Below are 21525 nucleotides of genomic sequence, written 5' to 3'. Positions count from 1 at the left end.
GTGTTGTGGCTCATGTGCCACCTTTGTGTGATGGTGTGTTGCAGCTTGTTAACCAGTACCCTTGAATATTGGTGGTCTATTGCAGCTTGTGAGCCAGTGCCTTTTGAGGAGCTTGTGGCAGGAGTCGAGAACTTATGGAATTGTTTTGTACAAAATTAAGGGCTCGTTTGCTTCCACTCTTGTAGAATTCTATTGTAAGAATTGGCTTGTTGACTAACACCTTTTGAGTTTAAGCAGTGGGCTAGTTCCTGGAATTACAGCGACTACAATAACACATAGGAGTTCCTGACATGTGACCAGTGTCTTTGTTCAACCTGATGAGAATTTATGATGAACATCATGCCCCAGACCAGTAGGTCATGACAAGAACCCAGTTAGACTCTTGTTCCCTCCCATCCCCTTGTCTCATAGAATCACAGAATCATTTGGGTTGAAAAGCCCTCTAATATCACCAAGTCAAACCATTCCCCCAGCAGGGCCAAAGCCATCACTAACCCATATATCCACGTGTTACATCCACACAGCTTTTAAATTCCTCCAGGGACAGGGATTTCACCACTGCTGTGGGCAGCCTGTGCCAGAGGGGGACAATCGTTTTGGAGACGGAATTTTCTCTATTACTCAACCCAAATCTCCTCTGCTGCAATTTGTGGCCATTTCCTCTAGTCTTGTCACTTGTTCCCTAGGAGAAGTGCCCAGCTCCCATCTCGTTCCACCCTACTGTCAGGAAGTGGTAGAGTGAGAACATTCCCCTGAACCTACTTTTCTCTAGGCTGAGCCCCTACAGCTGCTCCTCATCAGACTTGAACTCCAACCACTTCCCCAGCTCTTTTCGCTTCTCTGAACATGTTCCAGCCCCTCAATGTCTTTCTTGAGGGTTCAAGGTGCCTCACCAGTATCCAGCACAGGGGAATGGTCACTGTCTTGGTTCTGTTGGCCACGCTATGGCTGGTACAGGCCATGTGCCATTGCCCTTCTTGTCTACCTGGGCATGTGTTTAGTCACTGTTGACCAGCACCTCCAGATCCTTTCCTGTCAGGTGCCTTTCCAGACCCTCTGTCCCCAGCATGGAGCATTCCATGGGATTGTTGTGCAGGACATGGCACTTGACCTTTTTGAACCTCACACCATTTGCCTTAGCCCATGGATCCAGCCTGTCCAGATCCCTCTGCAGAGCTTCTTGCCTTCCAGTAGATGCACACTCCCACCCAGCTCAGTGTCATCTGTGAAGCAACTGAGGGTGAAAGAGGTACAGGGGACCACTGACTGTGCAAGCGAAGTCTACCCTCCCATAGTGCCTGACCAGCTCAGACGTTCCTTCCCAGGCTCCACCTTGGAGTGCAGATTTGCTGAGCTGTGCTTACCTTGCTGTAGAGCACATCCAGCCAGTAATCAGCCACCTTGGCCACAGAAGCATAGACCTCCTCCAGGGTGCTGCCTTTCAGAAAGGCTTCGAACACAGATGACTGGAATATCTTCACCAGCTGCAGTTCTCCCCGGCGTTTCACCTCAAATCCCTTCAGCTCAGCCAGGGACCCGTCCTCGTTGAACACAGCATACCTAGGACAGAGTGTGAATAAACCTGGCCTGGACCACGGGACATGTCCCCCAGGGTGTCACTGGCATCCCTCCTGCCAGGGTGCTTCTCCCCATGCCTTTGTGCCACCCTCCAGCACGTTCAGAGGAGACACAGCGGCACCTGCCTGGATAATCTCAAGTCTCTACAGCTTCTCTAGCAACCATTTTACCTTGATCTGGAAAAGGTATCAGCTCTTGCCCCAGCTCATCCACACTGACTTATCAAACCACAGCAGAAGGGACCTTAAACATTATCCAGTCCCACGCCTCTGCCGTGGGCAGGGATACTTTCCACTACAACAGGCTGTTCCAAGCCCCATCCAGACTGGCCTGGAACACTGTGGGGCAGCCAAAGCTTCTTTGGGCAACCTGTGCCAGGGTCTCACCACCCTCACAGCAAAGAATCCCTTCCCAATATCTCATCTAACCCTGCCCTCTGGCAGTGGGAAGCCATTCCCTGTGTCCTGTCCCTCCATCCCTGTCCCCAGTCCCTCTCCAGCTCTCCTGGGGCCCCTTTAGGCCCTGGCAGGGGCTCTGAGCTCTCCCTGCCCCCTTCTCTTCTCCATGTGAACACCCCCAGCTCTCCCAGCCTGGCTCCAGAGCAGAGGAGCTCCAGCCCTTGGAGCATCTCTGTGGCCTCCTCTGGACTCAGTCTAGCAGCTCCATGTTTTCTTGTGCTGAGCACACCAAACCTTGATGCAGCACTTGATGCATGAGGGTGAGTGACATTAATTGGTGGACGATGGCCTTAACTTCCTCTAATGGAGGGAGATGAGAGCCCAAGTGGGGAAATGAAGATATTAAGAAGAGATTTAGAAAGAAGGAAACTGGCAACTCTAGTGCAGGCAGAGGGGTTGAGAGAAAACAGGATGCAGCCATGACACACCTAAGGGAACATTCCTCCCTCTTGTCTTTTCTCTTGCATTGTTTTGCCTTTCACCACCCTGAAAGTTATCTGTATGTCTCAAAAAAACCCCAAAGCACTGCTGTGGGAAAGATCACTGAGGAGAGGGGATATTCAAACCTGCTTGGCCAGCCCTTCTCCCACCTGCCCACATTCCCATCAGCACAGCCTTTCCTTCCTCTGCCAACCATGGGGCCTGCAGCCACCTCCAAGCTGTTGTGCTTGGAGAGTGACCAGGAAATAAATGCCCTTTCTAAGATCCCTAAACTATAGGAATCCAGAGGCCCTGAGGGGAGTCCTACAAGCACAGCCCACTCAGAGTTGAGCAACACTTTGATTCCTGCAGAAGGGTCTGAATTCCTGGAAAGGGGCAATGGCAGGGAATGGTGAGTGCTGAACCTCGTCCTGTCAGGGATTAAGCACAAAGAAGTCCAGAATTGTGAGGACAGAGGGTGTTTGGGATAGCAACAGCATGTTTTGGAGTCAGACCCAAGTCTGGGGGCTGCCACCCAAAATAATGGATGCTACTGCTCTAGCTCACATTCTTGGTTAGGAGGCGATCGTTGAGAAATCAGTGAACAACTATCCTATAACGTGACAGTAATGGCAGAACTAGTCCTACTTACAGATGGAGCAGGAAGGGGAAACACACAGGAGAAGTGTTACTGGAAGTCTGTTAACTCCTGAGAGATAGGAAGACAGGAACTGCTGAGTTTAAACAGATTAGATTGAATATAAGCAATATTAGAAATCCTCAGAAGGAAAGTCAGTGTTCCCCTGCACACCTCAGAGACAAACAGGGAGATGTCTGGTCACTAGGCTGGAGAAATGTCATTTTGCTGTTGTCTGCTAAAATTTACTGCCATAGTATAGTAGCTGGATCCAATGATGATGTGATGTAAGGAACTTGTAATTTAAAACCTGTGAGTCAAATGCTGCCGGCTCTGGAGATGAGGAACTCTGGAGATAAGGGACATGCACAAAGGCAACAAGATCCTTAGTCTGTTAAGTCAGGGAAAGAGACAATATTTCAAGCTTTGAAATCTAACCTTTTCTTCAGCTTCTTGCCCTCCTCTTTGGAGGCTGGAAGGATCATGGCCAGGTATGGACCATCCACTTCAAAAAAGATGCTGTTCTCTGAGCGCGTGATGTAGGTGAGTGAGGCTGGATCCTGCAGTTCTTGGTACTGGTCATTTGTGAAGCCTTCCTGTGGCACAGCCCCAGGAGAACAGTTTCAATCCACAGCTCTTGGGTCACACCAGGGGATGCCCCCGGGACACACTCTGCCCAAAGGGACACCTGAGCACCCACACCTCTAGGAGCCACAGCACAATTTAGGACTCAAAAGTCAAAACACCTGTCTTGCCTGTTGAGAAGAAAAAGGCTTTAGACCCTAAAATGATATTTTCTTGTGTTACAGTGCCTGGAGTGAGCAGAGGATAGATTTAGACCTTGTGCTAGACTCCCTACCTGCCCCGGTAAGTATGCACCTAACCTGGCCTCTTATAGACCCCCCTCTCCGATGAGGAAAATTGAGCCTCTCTCTCTACTCAGATCCTTTCCAAGGCCATCAACCCCCAACATCTCACCCACTACACAGGGAGTGGAGACCGAAGAGGGGCTCTCCCTACTCATCAGTGCTCCATCTCCTTTTCCCAGGCTACAGAGCTAGCCTGGACAGGTGCCAAACTCACCTTCACCAAGATGTTCAGCATGGCACCTGGGTAAGAGATGGTCACCTTTGGCTTCTTGATATTGGTTGACTTGATGATGAAGTTCTCTGGGAAGCTGTTGGGAAGGACACACCAAATCCCATCTGTATCCAGTTCTAGAGGTCTCCTAAGGAAGGAAGGAAAGAAGACCACTGTCAGGACCAGAATGGATGAGAGGTGAGGATCAGCTCTGTATCCCCTGTAAAGAGAGCAGCAGCCTTTTGCATCCACTCTGTTCCCTTCTGCAAAACAAACCCTCAAATACAATAGCAGTGTCAGAAATCTGAATGCTCATAGAATCAGAGAATCACAGAGCACTTGAGGTTGGAAGGGACCTTAAAGCTCATCTCATTCCAACAACTCCTTGTCATGGGCAGGGACAACTTCCCCTAGATCAGGTTACTCCAAGCCCTGTGCAACCTGGCCTTGAAACACTTCCAGGGATGGGGCAGCCACAGCTTCTCTGGGCAACCTGTGCAGAGAAGAATTTCTTCCTAATATTCCATCTAACCCTGCCCTCTGCCAGTGGGAAGCTATTTCCCCTTGTCCCACCACTCCCCTAGCCATTGTCCAAAATCTGTCTCCAGCTTTCTTAGAGTTTCTTTAAGCACTTAAAGGGGCTCTAAGGCCTCCTTGGAGCCTTCTCCAGGATGAAAACCCCCAGATTTCTCAGCACTTCCTCATAGGAAATGTGTTCCAGCCCTCTGAAAACTCGAGTGTTCAACATGCTCCCACATCTGTCCTAGATGCAGATGGACCTTCTTCAGCTCAGCACACACTCACCCAATCTGCTCGATCAGCTCTCTGGCCTGCGTGATGATATTTGCCCCCGTGAAGCAGACAATGCCAGCCATTTCCATGGAGTACCAGCGAGCTCTGTGAGCAGAGGAGTCACAGTTAAAAGCATGTCATGCTCCCTCCAAAACCCAGCTATGAAAAGGCAGGAGGATCTCTAGGGGAAGAGCAAGAAACACAACACTGGGCCTTGGAACATTGTTCTCCTATGAAAGTCTACTTACGATGCTCCAGAAAAGCTGAAAATCCACTAACAGACAAGATTCCCATCATTTAATGTCTGATAAGTCTCCAGGATGAGGAGTAATGGGTAGAAGCATGAAAAGAGTGTTACGGGCAGGACCTAATCTCATCTTGGTGCTTCAGGAAGTGACTACCTTACCCGGACAACCCTAGTTTCCAAGGGTCCTCTCTAGAGGATCCTGGATGGCCCAGGGGAGAATTACCCTTTCCGCATGACATATCCATAGAAGGAGTTGAGGATGCACTTGTGGGCCAGCTGCAGGGAGTCATAGAGAATCTCCATGTTCTTGCAGCGTTTCACTTCAGAGGCATCTCCTGTCTCCACTGCTGCAGACAGCTTCTTCTTCCACACCTGCATGCCGAGGGCAGAGTCACGACAATTCCACTGGTGGCACTCAGCTGGTTTCCACTCAATCCCAGTATAGCATTGCAGCTCTACAGTAATAGATGCCTCTACAGGCATCATGAATCAAACAACCCATTTTCTTTTGCAGCACAGGAGGGCTTGGCCAGAGGCACTTTGTCACTTGTCAGAAGAGACTTGCAGCTCCCATAATCAATCAGAATTCAACCAGCTACACCACATGTGTGCAGGGAAGAACTCAATACATTGCCTGCTGCACTGATGTCTGGCTGACAGCAGAACTACCAGTGTAGGAAAAGCCTCTCTGTCAGTCCTGGGAATCATGGCAAAAGAGGCAGCTGGGAAGAACCGCAAAGCAACAGGCTATTTAATTAACTCTGACAGATATAGAGCCCCAGGGCCTCCTAAAATAGTTTGGGTTGGAAGGGAGCCCAAAGCTCATCTCATCTCATCCCCTGCCTTGGGCAGGAACACCTTTTACCAGCTTGCTTTAAGTCCCATCCAGCCCAACTGGCCTTGGACACTTTGAGGGATGGGGCAGCCACAGCTTCTCTGGTCAATCTCTGCCAGTGCCTTACTTCCTTCACAGCAAAGAATTCCATCCCAAGAACTAATACAACCCTGCTCTCTATCAGTGGAAATCCAACAGAGTAATCCTTTGAGGTTTTCAGCAAGGCACAAGAGGTCATCCCCAGGCTTGGCAAGACCATTTGACCAGCACCCAAGCTTGGTACCTTGTGCAGCCCCTTAAACTCGTATCGGCGGTCCCGGAATGCTCGCACCGTGTCCACATAGAAAGAGTTCTCTCGTTGGCAGATGGTAGTGACTCGCTCCTCCACCTTGGTGACATGGATCTTCTTGTACGCCTTGCGGCAGTAATCTAGTCAAGGAAGGAGGCAGAGGGAAGTTCTCAGGGATAGGTGCTACAGAGGGATAAGGAGAGTAAGGATAGGGAGGCAGCTAAGCATAAGGTATGGGTGAGTGGGGGACAGTCCTACTGCAAAGGGAGAGGAAGATCCCAGTATGAAAAGATGCAGCATCTCTTTATGAAGGTGGGAGGGCAAGCTGGACAACAAACTAATCATATGGCTCACTTACAAACCCAGGCTCTGCCCCCAGCTGGCTGGGTGGTTCTGCTGGACAGCATCCCTCCAGGTGATAGGATAATGTGATGTTTCTCTTTCTTTAACTGGCTTTATTTAGCAGCCTTACAAAAAATGGAGGCATTCGTATTTTAGCTCAAATCTGAGGCTCTCCAAGACAAAGGGGAACATTGACAGGTACCAGTGGCCTGGCACCTCTTAGGAAGCACGCATGAGTCTGCTGGGATCTTGGAGAAGTTCTGAGACCAGCCTGACTTCATTCCACAGCCCTAGGAGGGGTCACTACTGCTGAACACTGCTTACAATCCAGGTTGCAAAACACTGCCAGGATCACGACCTTGATTCGTTTTTTTACCTGCCAGGCGCTTTTTCTCATACTTGGCTTGTTCTTCCCGAGAGAGCTCGTGGAAGGCACGAGGTGGTCCATCAGGGAACAAGGGAGGGAACTTCTCCGACTCCAACTGCTGCTGGATGCGGTGGTACTCACTGCGGTTGGCAGGCACTGCAGAGGAGAGCAGTGATCAGTCTCTCAGGGGAGAAGCAGGAATTTGGCTCCAACTCTGTGGGGTAGACTATGTGGTCCTTCCTGTACTTACTGAACTCTCCTCTCCACTGCCACGTCATCCGGCGCTGACAGTTTGCACCCGGCTTGTTGAAGTCACAGGCAGCACATGTGGCCTCATCCACCATGGCCGAGGGCTGGATGCAGTAACAGACACACAGGTGTTAGAGGGGACAGGTACCCAATAACAACACATGCTAGAACAGGTAGGTGCTGAGTGGCAGGAGAGCTCAGTGTGAATATCAGAGATGGTACTCAGTGAATTCCCCTTTTCAGAGCCTTTAAGGAGAACAAGGCCCTCAGAACAACAGCTGGGTTTTTGAGAAGGGTTCTAACTAAAGCTGTAGCTGAGTTGCTGAAGACCTGGCCATCCAGAGAAGGACAATAGAGCTGGGGAAGGGGCTGGAGCACAAGTCTCATGAGGAACAGCTGAGGAAGCTGGGGAGCTCAGCCTGGAGAAAAGCAGGCTCAGGGAGGACATTCTTGTTCCTTCTATCCTATTCCCTGATAGAAGGGTGGAGCCAGGTGGGGGTGAGGCTCTGCTCCCAGGAAACAAGTGAAGAAACAGCCTCAAGTTGTAGGTTGGATATTAGGGGAAAATCTTTCATTGAAAGGGTGATCAGACACTGGCACAGGCTGCCCAGAGTGGCATTCTCCTGAAAGTATTTAAAAGCCATGTGGATGTGCCACTTGGGGACATGGGTTAGTGGTTGCTTTGGCAATGCTGGCAGAGTGGTTGGACTCAATGGTCTTAGAGGACTGTTCCAACCAAAATAATTCTGTGATTCCACAATTCCATGGCAACGTGACAAAATTTCCCATCTGTATCTGCTTCCTCTGCTCTGTGCAGAAAATTTAGCCCTTGCTTTTAAGGGGGTCCATAGGGACCATCAAGGTTATCTGGAAGTCAGATTAGGAAAGACAAGATTGATGTTACCCACCTGCAACCTGTTGGTCAGAATGATGTTGGGGTACATGGCCCCCACATCCAGATGATAGATAAGAGGACACTCAATTCTGTTGGGAACATCCTTCAAGGAATTCAGTTTGGCCTTGATTTCATCACAAACCTGTGGTGAGATGAAGAGAAGTGAAACTAGGATAGGCTGGAGATAATGAGTCAAATACTTTTTCAATTTGGTTCTTCTTCACAGGGACACTTGCCACAGGCTCTGGGGATGGATCTAAAGGACCAAAGGAGCAGATCATAGACTCCATGACCACTGGTGCTTTAGGTTTTGATTTGGACCTCCAGGGTAAGCTTTTCTGTAGGGACACCTGGCAAGTGGGAGCAGCTGCTTATATATAACTCTATTAAGGACCTTTTCAGTCCACATGGGTTAATGGAGACAACAGCAAAGACCACAGGTCTTCAGTCTAGTGCTGCCCTCCAAGAAATTCCAGACTTGGATTTGGAGAAGGGCAATCTGCACTTTTGTAGCTGATAAGAAGTGGGAAACAAGAGACTGATAGGAATAGGAACAAGAGACTTGGGGGTATCTGAGGGATCTGCCTTCTCCCTAAATTCTTTCCCAAATCTCTCAGAGCTTTGCTCCTGGCTGAACCTGCAAAGGGAAAATCAGGAGCTGCATTCCTCAGATGGGGCAGAGACCCTGATCCCCAGGATGGGCTGCAGGACTCAGCCTGTAGATGAGCTTTAAAGTCTCTCTTTGTAGAGTATAAACCAAACCCAAACAAGCATTTTAGAGCTGCAGTCCTAGTTTCCTGCCCAGCTCAGCCATGCTGCAGGTGTTGTACCTCCTGGAAGTTGGTGACCTGATCCAAGGGCAGACCCTCCTCTTCCTCGATGGCGTGCTGCAGGGTTTTCTCCACGTGCTGCACCAGAAAATCGAAGGCAGCAGGATTCTACAGGGACATGGAGATGGCAGTGAAGCCATAGGCAGCTGTCCCTGGCTGCAGACTGGGAGCTTCTGCCCTGCACCCCTGTCCCTGCTTGGCTTGGGGGCCTCTAAGCTGCACGGGACATGTTGAGGCACTGGGGGAGGTGATGGAGATAGCAGAAACAGGTAAAAACTGTCAGGAAGGGTTCAGAGGAAGCTCCATATGTTAGAGAGGACAGGACCCCAAGCAACAGAGGCATAACTTCCAAGAACCACTGGCTGAAAAACAAACCCAAAACCCTACTTCACCACCATCCCCTGCTGTCAACAAGCTCTGGATTTCTTGCTCTCCCATCCCATTCCAGCCCAGCTTCAGGTAGCAAGGGTCTCCGGGAGGTTGCCAAGCATTGGCAATCTCAACAGGGCTGTTGAGGCCAGTGGTAAAATCACCATCCTGGACGTAATCAGAAGACATGCAGATGTGGCACTTGGGGACATGGTTTAGTGGTAGCCTTGGCAATGCTGGGTTAACAGCTGGACTTGGCAACATTAAAGAGCTTTTCCAACCTTACTGGTTTCTGTGATTCTAAGTGCTGCTCTAGAAGCCCAGCAGGGATACACTGCAGATACCAACAATAGTGGAAATGCTATCCCTCTCCACCATGCTGCTCCACAAGGACAGGGGCTGGCTGCTGGCCCATTACCATTTTGAAGCGGCAGGGAATGTCACTGCGGAAGACCCCAGATTCCAGTGCTTCCACATGACCTCCCACATAGGTCTCTGAGTCCAGCACGTGTCCATCTTCTGTAAGTTTATTGAATTCCTGCTCCTGCTTGTTGGGGAAGATGATGTTGGCATGGTAGGCCTGAACCATCAGCAGTGCCTCACACAGCGTCCCAGATCCTTTTCTTAACACCTGCACATGAGAGACCAAATCTGGTTTCAAATTCAAAACCAGTAGATTTAGATATCAAGAGGAAATTCTTTCCTGTGAGGTTGGTGAGGCACTGGACTGGCACTGGTTTCCCAGAGAAGCTGTGGCTGCATCAGTCCTGGAAGTGTTCTAGGCCAGGCTGGACAGAGCTTGGAGTAATCTGGTCCCGTGGAAGGTGTCCCTGCCCTTGACAGGAGGGTGGATGAGATTATCTTTAACATCCCTTCCAACCCAAATCAGTCTGTGATTCTGTAGAAATGTTGTCCCAGCACTGGCAAGACTGGACTGTCACACAGTGAGCTGGACAGCTTCAGCTGGTGACACATCTGCAACACCACTCCATCAAGTGCCTTTGTCACTCAACCAAGTGGGAACAGACTGACATCTTCTATGTGCCTAGCATTGACAGATTCTTCATCATCTTCCCTACAGCTGAAAACAGCCATCAGGAGACTCAGCTTTGCATGGCCATGACTGCAAGTGAACTTGGCTGAGCATGGAGCATCAGCCATACTTTCTTGCTCCAGCTCTGCACTGGCAAATCTCAAGTGTCTTCTTATAGAAACTTGTCTCCAAACACTCCGGCTGTAGGAGAAAGGAGTAGCCTCTAAATCCATCCCCCTTCCTGCCACACATGCAGAGTGTCTAGGCAGTGGGCATCAGATCTGTGGCCAGAGCATCCCTGCAGCATGGGAATCATGGCACTTCACCCAGCAAAGAGATCATCATTTTGGGAAAGCACTCACCTCATCAGGCTCCATGGGAATGATGGTACACAAGGCGAAAATGAAGGGATGCACGTACTTCATATACATGTAGTAAGTAGCAACGGCATCAGACACTGAGTAGGTGGCCAGGGTCTGTCAAGAAGCAAATTAAGAGAAGCAAATTAATCCCAATCCCATGTGACAGAGTGGCTCAATGACAATGATCTTTCATTGCTCCCTGATGGACATTCTCCTGTCAGCAGGAAGAAGGAAAAGGTTTATTTCTCCATGGCCTAGGTTGTGAAGAATAATGTGTTTGCTTCTGAGGCTATCCTGCTTTAGCTCTAATCAAACAGCAACATATCAGCTCTAACTGAGAAGAAACAGGGAAGATGAGTTGAAGGCACAGAATCCACCCAGGTTGCATCTCAGAGAGCTGCTAAAGTTCTCAGCAGAACCTCCTGCTTGTGACACCTGGAGCACTAACCCCCTCCTGCTCCCCCAGCAGATCTCAGCTCTTTGTGGTGTTTGTGATTTCAGTGGTGCTTTGCACCCCACACTTATGTAAATAAATACAGAGAATGCACAGTGCAGTAACAGGGCCAGAACCACTTCAGGGGAATCCTGTTCCTTCTTGTAAGCTCTACGGCATTGGAAGTTTGGGAAGACAGATTCAGTTAATTTCTCAAAATCCACTCTAATTAACAGACTCAGTCATAGTGCAGTTGCTCTACACATGTTTTCCCATAAAGCACAGGGAGGCTATACCTGAGGCTCCTCTGTGGCCATCCGGCACATCTCCTCAGGGTCCAGCTCCACTGGATCATAACCCAGTTTTGCTTTAGCTGCTGCTTTCAGGTTGTGACTTCCCACTGGGAGGTAACTGTCTCTCTTCACCCACCTGGAATCAGGAGAATATCAGTTTGTGCAGAGAAAACAGCCCTGACCTTCAAAACAGGATCAAGATTGTGAAGGGGACCTCAACTACCATGGGGATCTCTCCCCAAGGACAGTGCAGCATCTTAGAACAGCGGGGTACAAGGCTGTCCAACTTTAGCTAGCCTAATCAGAACAACCCCACTGTCCATCCCACCACCACTGCTCCTCCCATATCAGGGATCAAACACCCAAGGCTGCAGGGCAAGAGCAGCCTGGGAGCCCTTCAGGGGAAGACTTGGCAGCTCCTGTGGGATGCAGCACACCAAGGGGAAGAAGACAACTCAGAAATGGATTATCACACAGCTGAAGAAGGTGACACAAAGCTTCCAACAGACAGAACATGAGAACAGTAATCAAATACAACCGTAGGTATTTTATCTGAACTGAAGAGATAAAGACACAGCTATTTAGTAGAGTGGCAGCATTCAGTACCTCAGACAGTCCATGTGGATGCACTGGGATGCTTTGTACTCTCCCTGGCTATCCTTCTGAAACCCAATTTCCTGATACATATTAATTCCATGAGCTACTGCTCTTGCTTCCACAAAGGGCCTGTGGAAAGAGGCAGGATGAAGAGAAGGAGCAGAACAGCCATTTTCCTGTGTCTTCAACCACTTTGCTACAAACTGCCTAAAGAATTTTTCTTGTGATTTAGTTGTGTATCTGGTCACAGGGAAAACTTCCTGCAGGACAAGTAGATACATCATTCCTGGAGGTGTTCAAGGCCAGCTGGGACTTGAAACAACCTGCTTAGTGGAAGGTGTCTCTGGTCATGGCAGCGAGGTTGGAACAAAATTTTAGGTCTCTTCCAACCCAAACTGTTTTGTGGTGCAAGAGGCAAACCTGCTTGCTTGTATCCTGCATCTGGAAGCAGAGGTGTGTGGTCCCTCTCCTCCTGCTTCCCCAGAATTGTCTGCGCACCTCTGCCAATATCCTCCAGGTCTCTTTTCACCCTCTCCGTGCTCTCCCACGACTAAGCTCATCTATATGCTGACATTCCCACATTGCCAAGGGTTTAAAAGCAGCTCAGGCAAGTGGAAGGGACTCTTCAGAAAGTCCTACTGCCAAGCCAACGACCACAGGATTTGGTGAGGTGCAGGACATGGCTGCTCCGCATGTGGCCACGTGGCCTGCCCATACTGTCTTGAGCTGTGGAAGGATGTTGAGGATGGAACCTGACTGACCTTGCCCTCTAGCTCAGGTGACACTTTGCCAGTTTAGTCATCATCCCTGATCTTACCAATCAAAGAAGTCTCCGTTGTATGTGACAATGATGGTGGGTTTGGTCTCCTGGATGTGTTCAAACCATCTCTGGATTAAATGAGCCTGGGACAAAACAGAGAAGACATGTATTTTAAGGAACTTCATCTCCTCCACAGGGAGGTGGTAAATACCACACAATTTGTTCCACCCTTTCCCTTTCCTCTGCACCTAGCCCAAACCTGATCTGTCTTACCCTTATTCCCAAGAAACAAAAGCACAAGCAGTCCTGCTGGACCTACTATGTTCCCCAGGGAAGCAATCTGCCAGGGAATGAGCTCTCTGGCCAAGAAAAGCTCCAGGCAGGTAAAACTATGCAGAGCAGAACTGACTTACCTCATCTGGTTCATTAAAGACACAAAATGGACCCTCATACTCTGGCTTGGGAGTAAACTCAAAGTCTTCAATGTTCTCTGAGACAATCTCCCTGTTTGTGATCAGGTAGCCCTGAGGAGGTGACAAGGAGGCAGTGAGGAGGACTGGGGTTGCAGACAACTCAAAAATGCTGTCCAAACAATGGTATGCTTTCCTCTTGAAAGCCAGAGCTTCTGTCAAGGGAGAACAACCAGTCAAGGGAGAACAACATTTTGGGAGTCATCCACTGAAGCATCATTGACCATTGGAAAAGGAGGCCATGGAGAGACAACATGGGACACCAGTGTTGTCTCTCTCCTGCAGAGAAGCACAAGCAACCTGGACTGGGTTCCACAAAACTCAGCATCCTGTACACCCAGACTTTAATGCCATTCCCAGAGCCACACATGCAGCTGACAGCATGGCAAGCCTGGAGACAGTGGGACTGGAGGGGAATGCTGGGCTGCTTCCTGGCTTTGCTGCCCAAGCCTGAAGGAAACCACCCTGGTATCCTTACCTGCCCATCAATCATGTAGGAGATCATCATGATCTGGTCTGTGTCTGCATCAGGAAACTTCAATGGGAGTTTGGTTGTTTCAATATCAAAGGCAAGAACAACAGGATCCTGGGCAGGACCAAATCCATTAGAAAAGATTCCAGAACTGACTGAAAGGGTGGTTCCCATAAAACCCAGTGTTGGTCCAGTAAATGTACCAGAACATCCCCATTAATCATTTTTGTGCTCTATCAACCCAAAAACCTCAAGCTCAGCATTTCCCCTGCCACCACAGTTTTACACTGGCAGTGTGTCAGACCCTAGTCTGTTGGGGCAGACATCTGCACAGAGGACACCTGCCCAGTGCTCACCGGCCGCTCCACAAGGTCATCTCGGCGGGTGATTTCAGGGGGGTAGATGTTACCCCGGTATCGCACGTTGTACCAGTGAGCCTGTGGAGAGATGCAGGTGGGCAGTGCATTATGGCAGGGCCACATCCCCATGTCACTGTCCAGCTGCTGGGGATGGAACAGTGGCAATCAGAGGTAGCCCAGAAGAAAGGCTCGAACTATGGCCATGCATTAATCAGATAGCTTTTGCGTGTGCCATTAACTAAGGAGAAGCCTAGCAGAACAGAACTGAGCTCCAGACATGAACTCATTGTCACCAGTATTTATGTAAAGGTGTTAGAGAGAAAAAACTTCTCTGCGCTTCAGCAGTGTGACTGGGAAAGCAAAGCTCACCACATGGATCTTCAGGTCGATGGAAAGGCGAACGTGGTAGGGCACATCATACTCCCGCATATCCACGATGTTGTCCATCTGGTTGGCAATTTTTTTAGAGGCTCCTTCCTCATCTGTGCTTAGACTGCCCCCACTCAGAGCACTGCAAGAGCAGAAGGAAGCAGCTGCCTTACCCATGTATCACACAGAATGACTAGGTTGGAAGAGACCTCCAAGATCATCGAGTCCAACCCATGCCCTAACACCTCAACTAAACCATGGCACTGAGTGCCACATACAGTCTTTTTTTAAACACATCCAGGAATGGTGACTCCATCACCTCCCTGGGCAGATGATTCTAGTACTTTACCACTTTTTCAGTAAAAAACTTTTTCCTAACATCCAACCTAAATTTCCCTTGGTGCAGTTTAAGACTGTGTCCTCTCGTTCTGTCAGTTGTTGCCTGGAAAAAAGAGAAAAAGCCCCACCTGACTACAACCACCCTTCAGGTAGCTGTAGAGAGTGATAAGGTCACCTCTGAGTCTCCTTTTCTCCAGGCAAAACAACCCCAGCTCCCTCAGTCTTTCCTCATAGGGCTTGTGTTCCAAGCCCCTCACCAGCCTTGTTGCCCTCCTCTGGACGCACTGCTCAAGCATCTCAATGTCCTTCCCAAACTGAGGGGCCCAGAATTGGACACAGCACTCAAGGTGCTGCCTCACCAGTGCCCAGTACAGGGGAAGAATGACCTCCCTGCTCCTGCTGCACACACCATTCCTGACACAGACCAGGAGCCATTTGCCTTTTTGGCTACCAGGGCACACTGCTGCCTCATGTTCAGCCAGCTGTCACCATGGTCCCTTTCTGCCTGGGCACTGTCCAGCCACACCGTCCCCAGCCTATAGTGGTGCAGGGGGGTTTTGTGACCAAAATGCAGGACTCGGCACTTGGACTTATTAAACTTCATCGCATTGGACTCTGCCCATCCATCTAACCCTTCCAGGTTTCTTTGCAGAGCCCTCCTACCTTCCAAAAGACTGACACATGCTCCCAGCTTAGTGTCATCTGCAAATTTACTAATGATAGAGTGAATACCCTCATCTATGTTATCAATAAAAATATTAAATAGAACTGGCCCCAGCATAGACCCCTGAGGTCCACCTGGCTGCCAGCTGGATGCAGCACCATCACCACCACTCTCTGGGCCCGGCCATGCAGCCAGTTCCTGACCCAGCAAAGAGTGCTCCTGTCCAAGCCGTGGGCTGCCAGCTTTTCCAGGAGTGTGTTGAGGGAGACAGTGTCAAAGGCCTTGCTGAAGTGCAAACAGACAACATCCACAGCCTTTCCTGCATCCACCAGGCGGGTCACCTGGTCATAAAAGGAGACCAGTATGGGCAAACACGACCCCCCATCTTAAACCCGTGCTGGCTAGTTCTGATACCCTGGCCACCCTGATAGTGTTCCATGATGACGCTCAGTATAAACTGTCCCATCACCTTACCAGGAACCAAGGTTAGACCAGCTGGCATATAATTTCCAGGATCCTCCTTCCTACCCTTCTTGTGAATGGGCATCACACTGGCCACCTTCCAGTCCTCTGGAACCTCACCAGTGAGCCAGGACTGTTGGTAAACAATGGAGAGGACTTTGCAAGCACATCTGCCAGCTCCCTCATCACCCTAGGGTGGATCCCATCTGGTCCCATAGATTTATGAACATCCAAATGGCTCAGCAGTTCTCTGAGTGCCTCCTCCTGGATAACAGGGGGACCATTCTACTCCCTGACACCATCTCCCAGTCCAGGAGGAGAGTTGTCCTGAAGGCAAGTCATCTTTCCACTAAAGACTGAGGCAAAGAAGGCGGTAAACATCTCCGCCTTCTCCCCATCTGCAGTCACTAAGTTCCCTCCTGCATCCAGTAAAGAACTGAGGTTAGTCTTACCCTTCCTTTTGCTGTTAATATATTTGTAAAAACATTGTTTATTATGTTTCACAAAAGTTGCCAAATTAAGTACTGAGCTTTGGCCTCCCTAATTTTTTTTCCGACATGCCTTAGCAACCCCCTGAAATATTTCCTGAGATACCTGACCCTCCTTCCAAAGATGATACATCGTCTTTTTATTCTTAAGTTCCTTCAGAACCTCCTTTCCCATCCAGGCTGGACGTTTGCCATGTTAACTCATCTTTCAGCACACAGGGACAGTCTGTTCCTGTGCCCTCAAGATCTGTTTTGAAGCACGCCCACTCGTCCTGGACTCCTTTGTTTTTAAGGGCTGCTTCCCAAGGAACTCTCCAAATAAGTCTTCTAAATAGGACCAAAGTCTGCCCTCCAGCTCACTCTGAAAGGTTTATTGATGCTCCTCTTATTTCACCAAATATCAAGAACTATAAATTTCATGATCACTATGCCCCAAACGGCCTCCAACCACCATACCTCCCACCAGCCCTTCTCTACTTGTAAACAATAGGTCTAGTATAGCCCTTCCCCTGTTGTCTGTCTACCAGGGACACCTCCTGGCACTGGTGACACTGGCAACAGGAGTCAGGGATAGGAGAGAAATAGAAAGTGTTGGATTATTTCTGTCTTGATCACAACTAGAGGCAAGGTTGCCCATTGCCTCTCTGGATCCTTTCACAGGGAACAGGCAAACTATTTGACAGGCGACCAGAGATACCATCACACCCCGCCCCATCAGCTCTGGGGCCTCCTAGTGTGCAGCACAGAGCAGGAAGAACCACCCTGAAGATGGGTGGCAGAGAGGCATAGCAGGGGTCAGACCCAGACTATGGGTCTGAGGACAGCTGGGAAATAACCCAGAGAGTCTAATTATTAAGCAGGTGGTGAGGGACTGGCACAGCTTGCCCAGAGAAGCTGTGGCTGCCCCATCCCTGGAAGTGTTCAAGGCAGTTTGGACAGGCCTTGGAGCAACCTGGTCTAGAGGAAAGTGTCCCTGCTCATCATAGGTGGGTTGGACTAGACAGCCTTTAGAGGACCCTTCCAACCCAAACTATTCCATGGTTCTATGAATTATTAACATAAGAGATAAGAGTCCCCTGCAGGGAGCTCCCACCTCGACAGCATGGTTGTGTAGACATCACTCGCGTGGTCCCGCTCTCTGTTTTTCCTCACAGCAGGAGAGATCTCCTTCCGCACCTTCACCAAGTCCTCCACCGTGTTGAAGGACAGCTTGATGTAGTTCCTCTTCAGGCCCACCAAGTGGTTTGGCTGCAAAGCAGCAGGAGAATGGCAGCTCAGGAATGGGCACCATGAGAGAGGAGTGGAAGGCCAACAAGACTGATGCAGGTGGAAGGATTGGCCAAAAAAGAAGTGCTGATGCGTGGGACAATAAAGCACCGAGGAGAAGTTCTGGTGGGTGTGTCAGGAGCACAAGTGCAGCACAGCAAGCGGCCTGCTGCTTGTGCAGGCACCCACAAGTGGGATTTACCCAGGGAAAAAGATGAAGAATAGGTTGAGCATGAGCAGCATCCCCCTCCTGCAGTATCCTTCCTCCTCCAACCACTTTAATTCCAGAGATTAATGTCCCAAACACATTGTCTGAAACAACTGATATGTTCAAGGAGAGGAATGTAATTACTGCTGATAATCAATTAGCCACAGTAAAGACATTTATGAGATGCCACAGCACCAGGAGACTTAAGTCAAGCATACTGCTTTCTCTCCCTGCTCATCCCTTCCTACATCACTAGAGCTATGCAAGGTCCAAAAAACCAGCACAGAAAGATACAGACCAGGTCCAAGTCCTCTTTGGGAACAGTTTCCAGCTTTGCAATCTTCCCTTGGAACTTCTTGGAGAGGAAGGAGGACACTTCCCGCTCGCAGCCCTGTCAAGAGACCCTGGGGCTAAGCAGCCTGTCTCTTTGGGAGATCATCCCAAAGCAGGTTGCCCAGGGGGTCTTGAGCTCCCCAGGATGCTGTCTCCTTCCCTGGGGAGCTCAGCTCTGCCCCTCCTCACCTTCTGGGTGGCAATGTAGAAGTAGGGCTTGTAAGGTAAGGCCACCTAGGAAGGAGCAAACAGATGATGGTGACAGGCTCCCTCCTGGGACACCGTACGCACTTGGTTCCCCCCGGTACCCACCTTGAAGCGGCTCCCATCCTCCTGGATGAAGTAGTAGTCCACTGCGCTCACTGACCGCCGGTCCTCATCCAGCACCTCCGTCTGCCCATGGGCACCAGGACTCAACAAGGTCCCTCCATGAGACTATCCCGGGACCGCACCACGGGGCCCTTTAGCCCCGGAGCTTACCGGAAGTCTCCATGTGGGATTTCCCTCCCGGTCGGGCCAAGGAAACAAGGGAGGCCCAGTAAGGACATTGGACCTCCTCCCCCGAGTAGGGCCGGGCTCTATCGGAACCGCCTCGCTCGGCCCTACCATGGGTCTCCCCAGGGGACTTCCTCCCCCATGCCCTATGTGGGGTATCTCCACGGGGACTTCCCCCACATCCCGGGCTGTGTCCGGGACTATAGGACCCGTAGGACCCCTGCCCCCAGCCCCCTTGGCGATAACTCCGTGGAACTCCCATCCTTGATACGGCTGGGGTGTCTCTGAGGGAAACCCCTCCCCAGACCCTATCGGGGATCTCCCCACGAGACGCCCCGTGACTCATCTGTTGCCTGCTCGCCTTCTGCCGCGCCGGCCCGTACCGGGTGCATGTTGATGAGCCAGCCGGTCCGCTCACCGGGCTCTGCGGGCCGCTCGAAGCCGAAGAGCGCGTCCAGACGGTCCGTGCGCTGTGCCCGCTCCAGGCGCTTGAGTGCAGACAGCGCGGGGGCATCGTCACGGCCGGACCCTGCGCCGTCAGCCGGCTCCCGGGGCCCGCCCGGGCATCGCCCCCGCCGCGCTGCTTCGGGCTCGGCCCCGTCCCGCAGCCCCATCCCCGCCGGCCCGAGCCGCACTTCACCGGCGCCGCGGCAAAAAATTCCCGCGCTGCACCCGGTTCTCGCGAGAGCGAACCCTTCACTGCACCCTGAGGAGAGAGCACCAATCAGAACGCGGCCCCGCCTCCCCCGCGGGCACATCCCACCAATGACAGGAGGAGCTCTCGCCCCCCGTCCCGCCCCCTGCGCGCGCTCCCCAGCCCCTTCGCGGCGAGCGGGCCGAGCGGCTGCTCCAGGGCTGCGGCGGCAGCGGGTGCGCCCCAGCCCGGCCCCGGCCCGGCTCCAGCCCGGGAGGGCGGCTCAGTGCACCCAGCGGTACCTCCTGCCCGCCTACTGGAGCCCCGGAACCGGGTCCTGCCCAGGCCCAGGATGTGGCTGCTGCTTTCCCCGTTGCGGATTCACATAGCAAAGCTGAGCACAGGTCCCAAAGTGAATGCTAAGTAGTATGTAACAAAAGGTTAACCACAAGTAAAATTGTAAAAACATGTGCAGGTAAAACAAGCAAGATAGCAAAGAAAAGCAAGATAGCCGGGCAAGTGAGATAAGAAACGCCATCAAAGCAAGATAGCAAGATTGAATAGAACTTGCAAGCTGCAAAATTAGCTAAAATCAAGTCAGACTGAAAAAGAAGCACCAGGCATGCGCTGAAGATAGAGGCGAAAAGTTCAAATGTGAGGAAGACTACAGAAGGCTGACGACCACCACAGAAGAAACTGACGAATGCGTGAAAGCAACAAATTGTTGTAAAACCATGACATAACTTTATGCAAATATGAGTATGCTAATGATATGTTGTAATTGTGACGTTGCGCAGAAGAACTTCTAAAATGTAACTGAAAGCTAAAGAAGATTCAGTGATGTTTTGGTGGAGAGATCCCCCTCACGGCCAGTGCTGAATAAACAAATACATGCTCTGTAGCTGTCTGACTGCAGAGTTTTATTTTCTTGCCCAGTTTTGGGCTTCAAGAGATGCACAAGTCCCACAGACTTGTGGGACTTGCAGAGGACCCACACCCCAGCCCCCATTCCCACACCCCTTCCCGTGTTTGGTATCCTCCCGGATCACAGGTTCAGCAGTGGCAAAGCCCTGGCTGATCACTCTATGAAAAGCCAGTATACTTTAAGGAGAAAGAGTGTTAGAAATTATACAAAGTTTAACATTTTTAATGTAACTTTGGTCATGTTAGTTTGCCTTTGTCCAGGGGAAAAGGGAATTGAAGTTTCTTTTCAAATGACTCTGTTTCACTGGGCGAAAACTAGTGAGTTTAACACCTATATACATCGGGAACAGTCAGCAGGCACAGATACCAGCAGACAGGCAACCTTCAAATGAACAAGCACCAACCATCAACCCCAGACACTGCCCCCTGCCATGGTTGGAGAGACCTAGTCCGGAAAAGACTGATAAGAGAACCAAGGAATGAGGACCAAATTGGCCTTGGAGGAAAAGAAATCCATAAACAACAGGAAACCAAATACTAAGAACTGGGTAATTTGGGACTAACACACGTCGAACCAATGAATTTCTATGAGTTTGACTATAAAATATGGGGAAAATCTAGTAAAACTTATGTGTTGAGGAATTATTTTCTCTGCACATCCGGGCAATGTGTGGGTGAAATTATTTCTGTTGTGCATTCTGGCCAGAATAAAGTAATGCCTTGATTCTCTAAAAATGGTTGTTGGAGAGCTTTTTGGTTTTGCTGCAGTTTCTATGACACATTCATCCTTTCTATTTGACCTGAATTCTGAGGGTGCTAGGGGGTATGGAGGTCCCACTGAATCTCCAAAGCAGCTATAATCCTTTGAAGGACCCCTCTGTAAAATGAGCCCCCCTGTCCGAGTCTACTGCCTTCACAATCACATATTCAGAAATCATTTGTTAACTGATCAAATAAGTTGCTGAAGCGGTTAGAAATGCCTGTGGCCACCCTGCCAGCTGGCATACCGCTACCAGAGGATATTTAAGCCCTCTTGCCCAGGGCATCTCAAATACACTCGACATCTCTGGAAGGACTTATAGCCCAGCGTCACTTTCCCGCCTTGCAATCTCCTTTGTAGTCTGGCTATTAACTTTAGCCAGACACCTTTCAGTAGCTCGTTTTGCTAAAACAAAA

At 50.3% G+C, this 21525-nt stretch overlaps 1 protein-coding gene across 3 annotated transcripts in view; it reads right to left on the bottom strand.

Annotated features, from left to right (window-relative positions):
• Window positions 1–19473, bottom strand: part of POLE (DNA polymerase epsilon, catalytic subunit) — a 33362-nt gene extending 13889 nt beyond the window's left edge. The window contains exons 1-24 of one of the 3 annotated variants that reach the window (XR_010082682.1): window positions 19175–19473; window positions 18609–18689; window positions 18486–18530; window positions 18262–18354; window positions 17583–17737; window positions 14537–14678; window positions 14165–14245; window positions 13815–13922; window positions 13280–13390; window positions 12924–13009; window positions 12116–12235; window positions 11513–11645; window positions 10784–10897; window positions 9807–10019; window positions 9020–9127; window positions 8203–8331; window positions 7296–7398; window positions 7055–7201; window positions 6331–6476; window positions 5436–5584; window positions 4978–5070; window positions 4177–4321; window positions 3532–3689; window positions 1365–1560 (exon numbers count right to left, since the gene is read on the bottom strand). Coding sequence is in view for 1 of the 3 variants with exons in the window: in XM_063415794.1 (XP_063271864.1) it covers window positions 1365–1560; window positions 3532–3689; window positions 4177–4321; window positions 4978–5070; window positions 5436–5584; window positions 6331–6476; window positions 7055–7201; window positions 7296–7398; window positions 8203–8331; window positions 9020–9127; window positions 9807–10019; window positions 10784–10897; window positions 11513–11645; window positions 12116–12235; window positions 12924–13009; window positions 13280–13390; window positions 13815–13922; window positions 14165–14245; window positions 14537–14678; window positions 17583–17737; window positions 18262–18354; window positions 18486–18530; window positions 18609–18689; window positions 19175–19405 (3087 nt within the window). In the remaining 2 variants the exon portion in view is untranslated. The remainder of the gene's footprint in view (window positions 1–1364; window positions 1561–3531; window positions 3690–4176; window positions 4322–4977; window positions 5071–5435; window positions 5585–6330; window positions 6477–7054; window positions 7202–7295; window positions 7399–8202; window positions 8332–9019; window positions 9128–9806; window positions 10020–10783; window positions 10898–11512; window positions 11646–12115; window positions 12236–12923; window positions 13010–13279; window positions 13391–13814; window positions 13923–14164; window positions 14246–14536; window positions 14679–17582; window positions 17738–18261; window positions 18355–18485; window positions 18531–18608; window positions 18690–19174) is intronic. The other 2 variants (XR_010082681.1, XM_063415794.1) reach the window with 2 other exon arrangements.
• Between the last annotated feature and the right edge of the window lie 2052 nt (window positions 19474–21525).

This window comes from Prinia subflava, chromosome 19, assembly GCF_021018805.1.
Source record: "Prinia subflava isolate CZ2003 ecotype Zambia chromosome 19, Cam_Psub_1.2, whole genome shotgun sequence".
Taxonomy (NCBI): domain Eukaryota; kingdom Metazoa; phylum Chordata; class Aves; order Passeriformes; family Cisticolidae; genus Prinia; species Prinia subflava.
The sequence above is the reverse complement of the archived record's forward strand: the minus strand, read 5'-3'. Positions and strand labels throughout refer to the sequence as shown.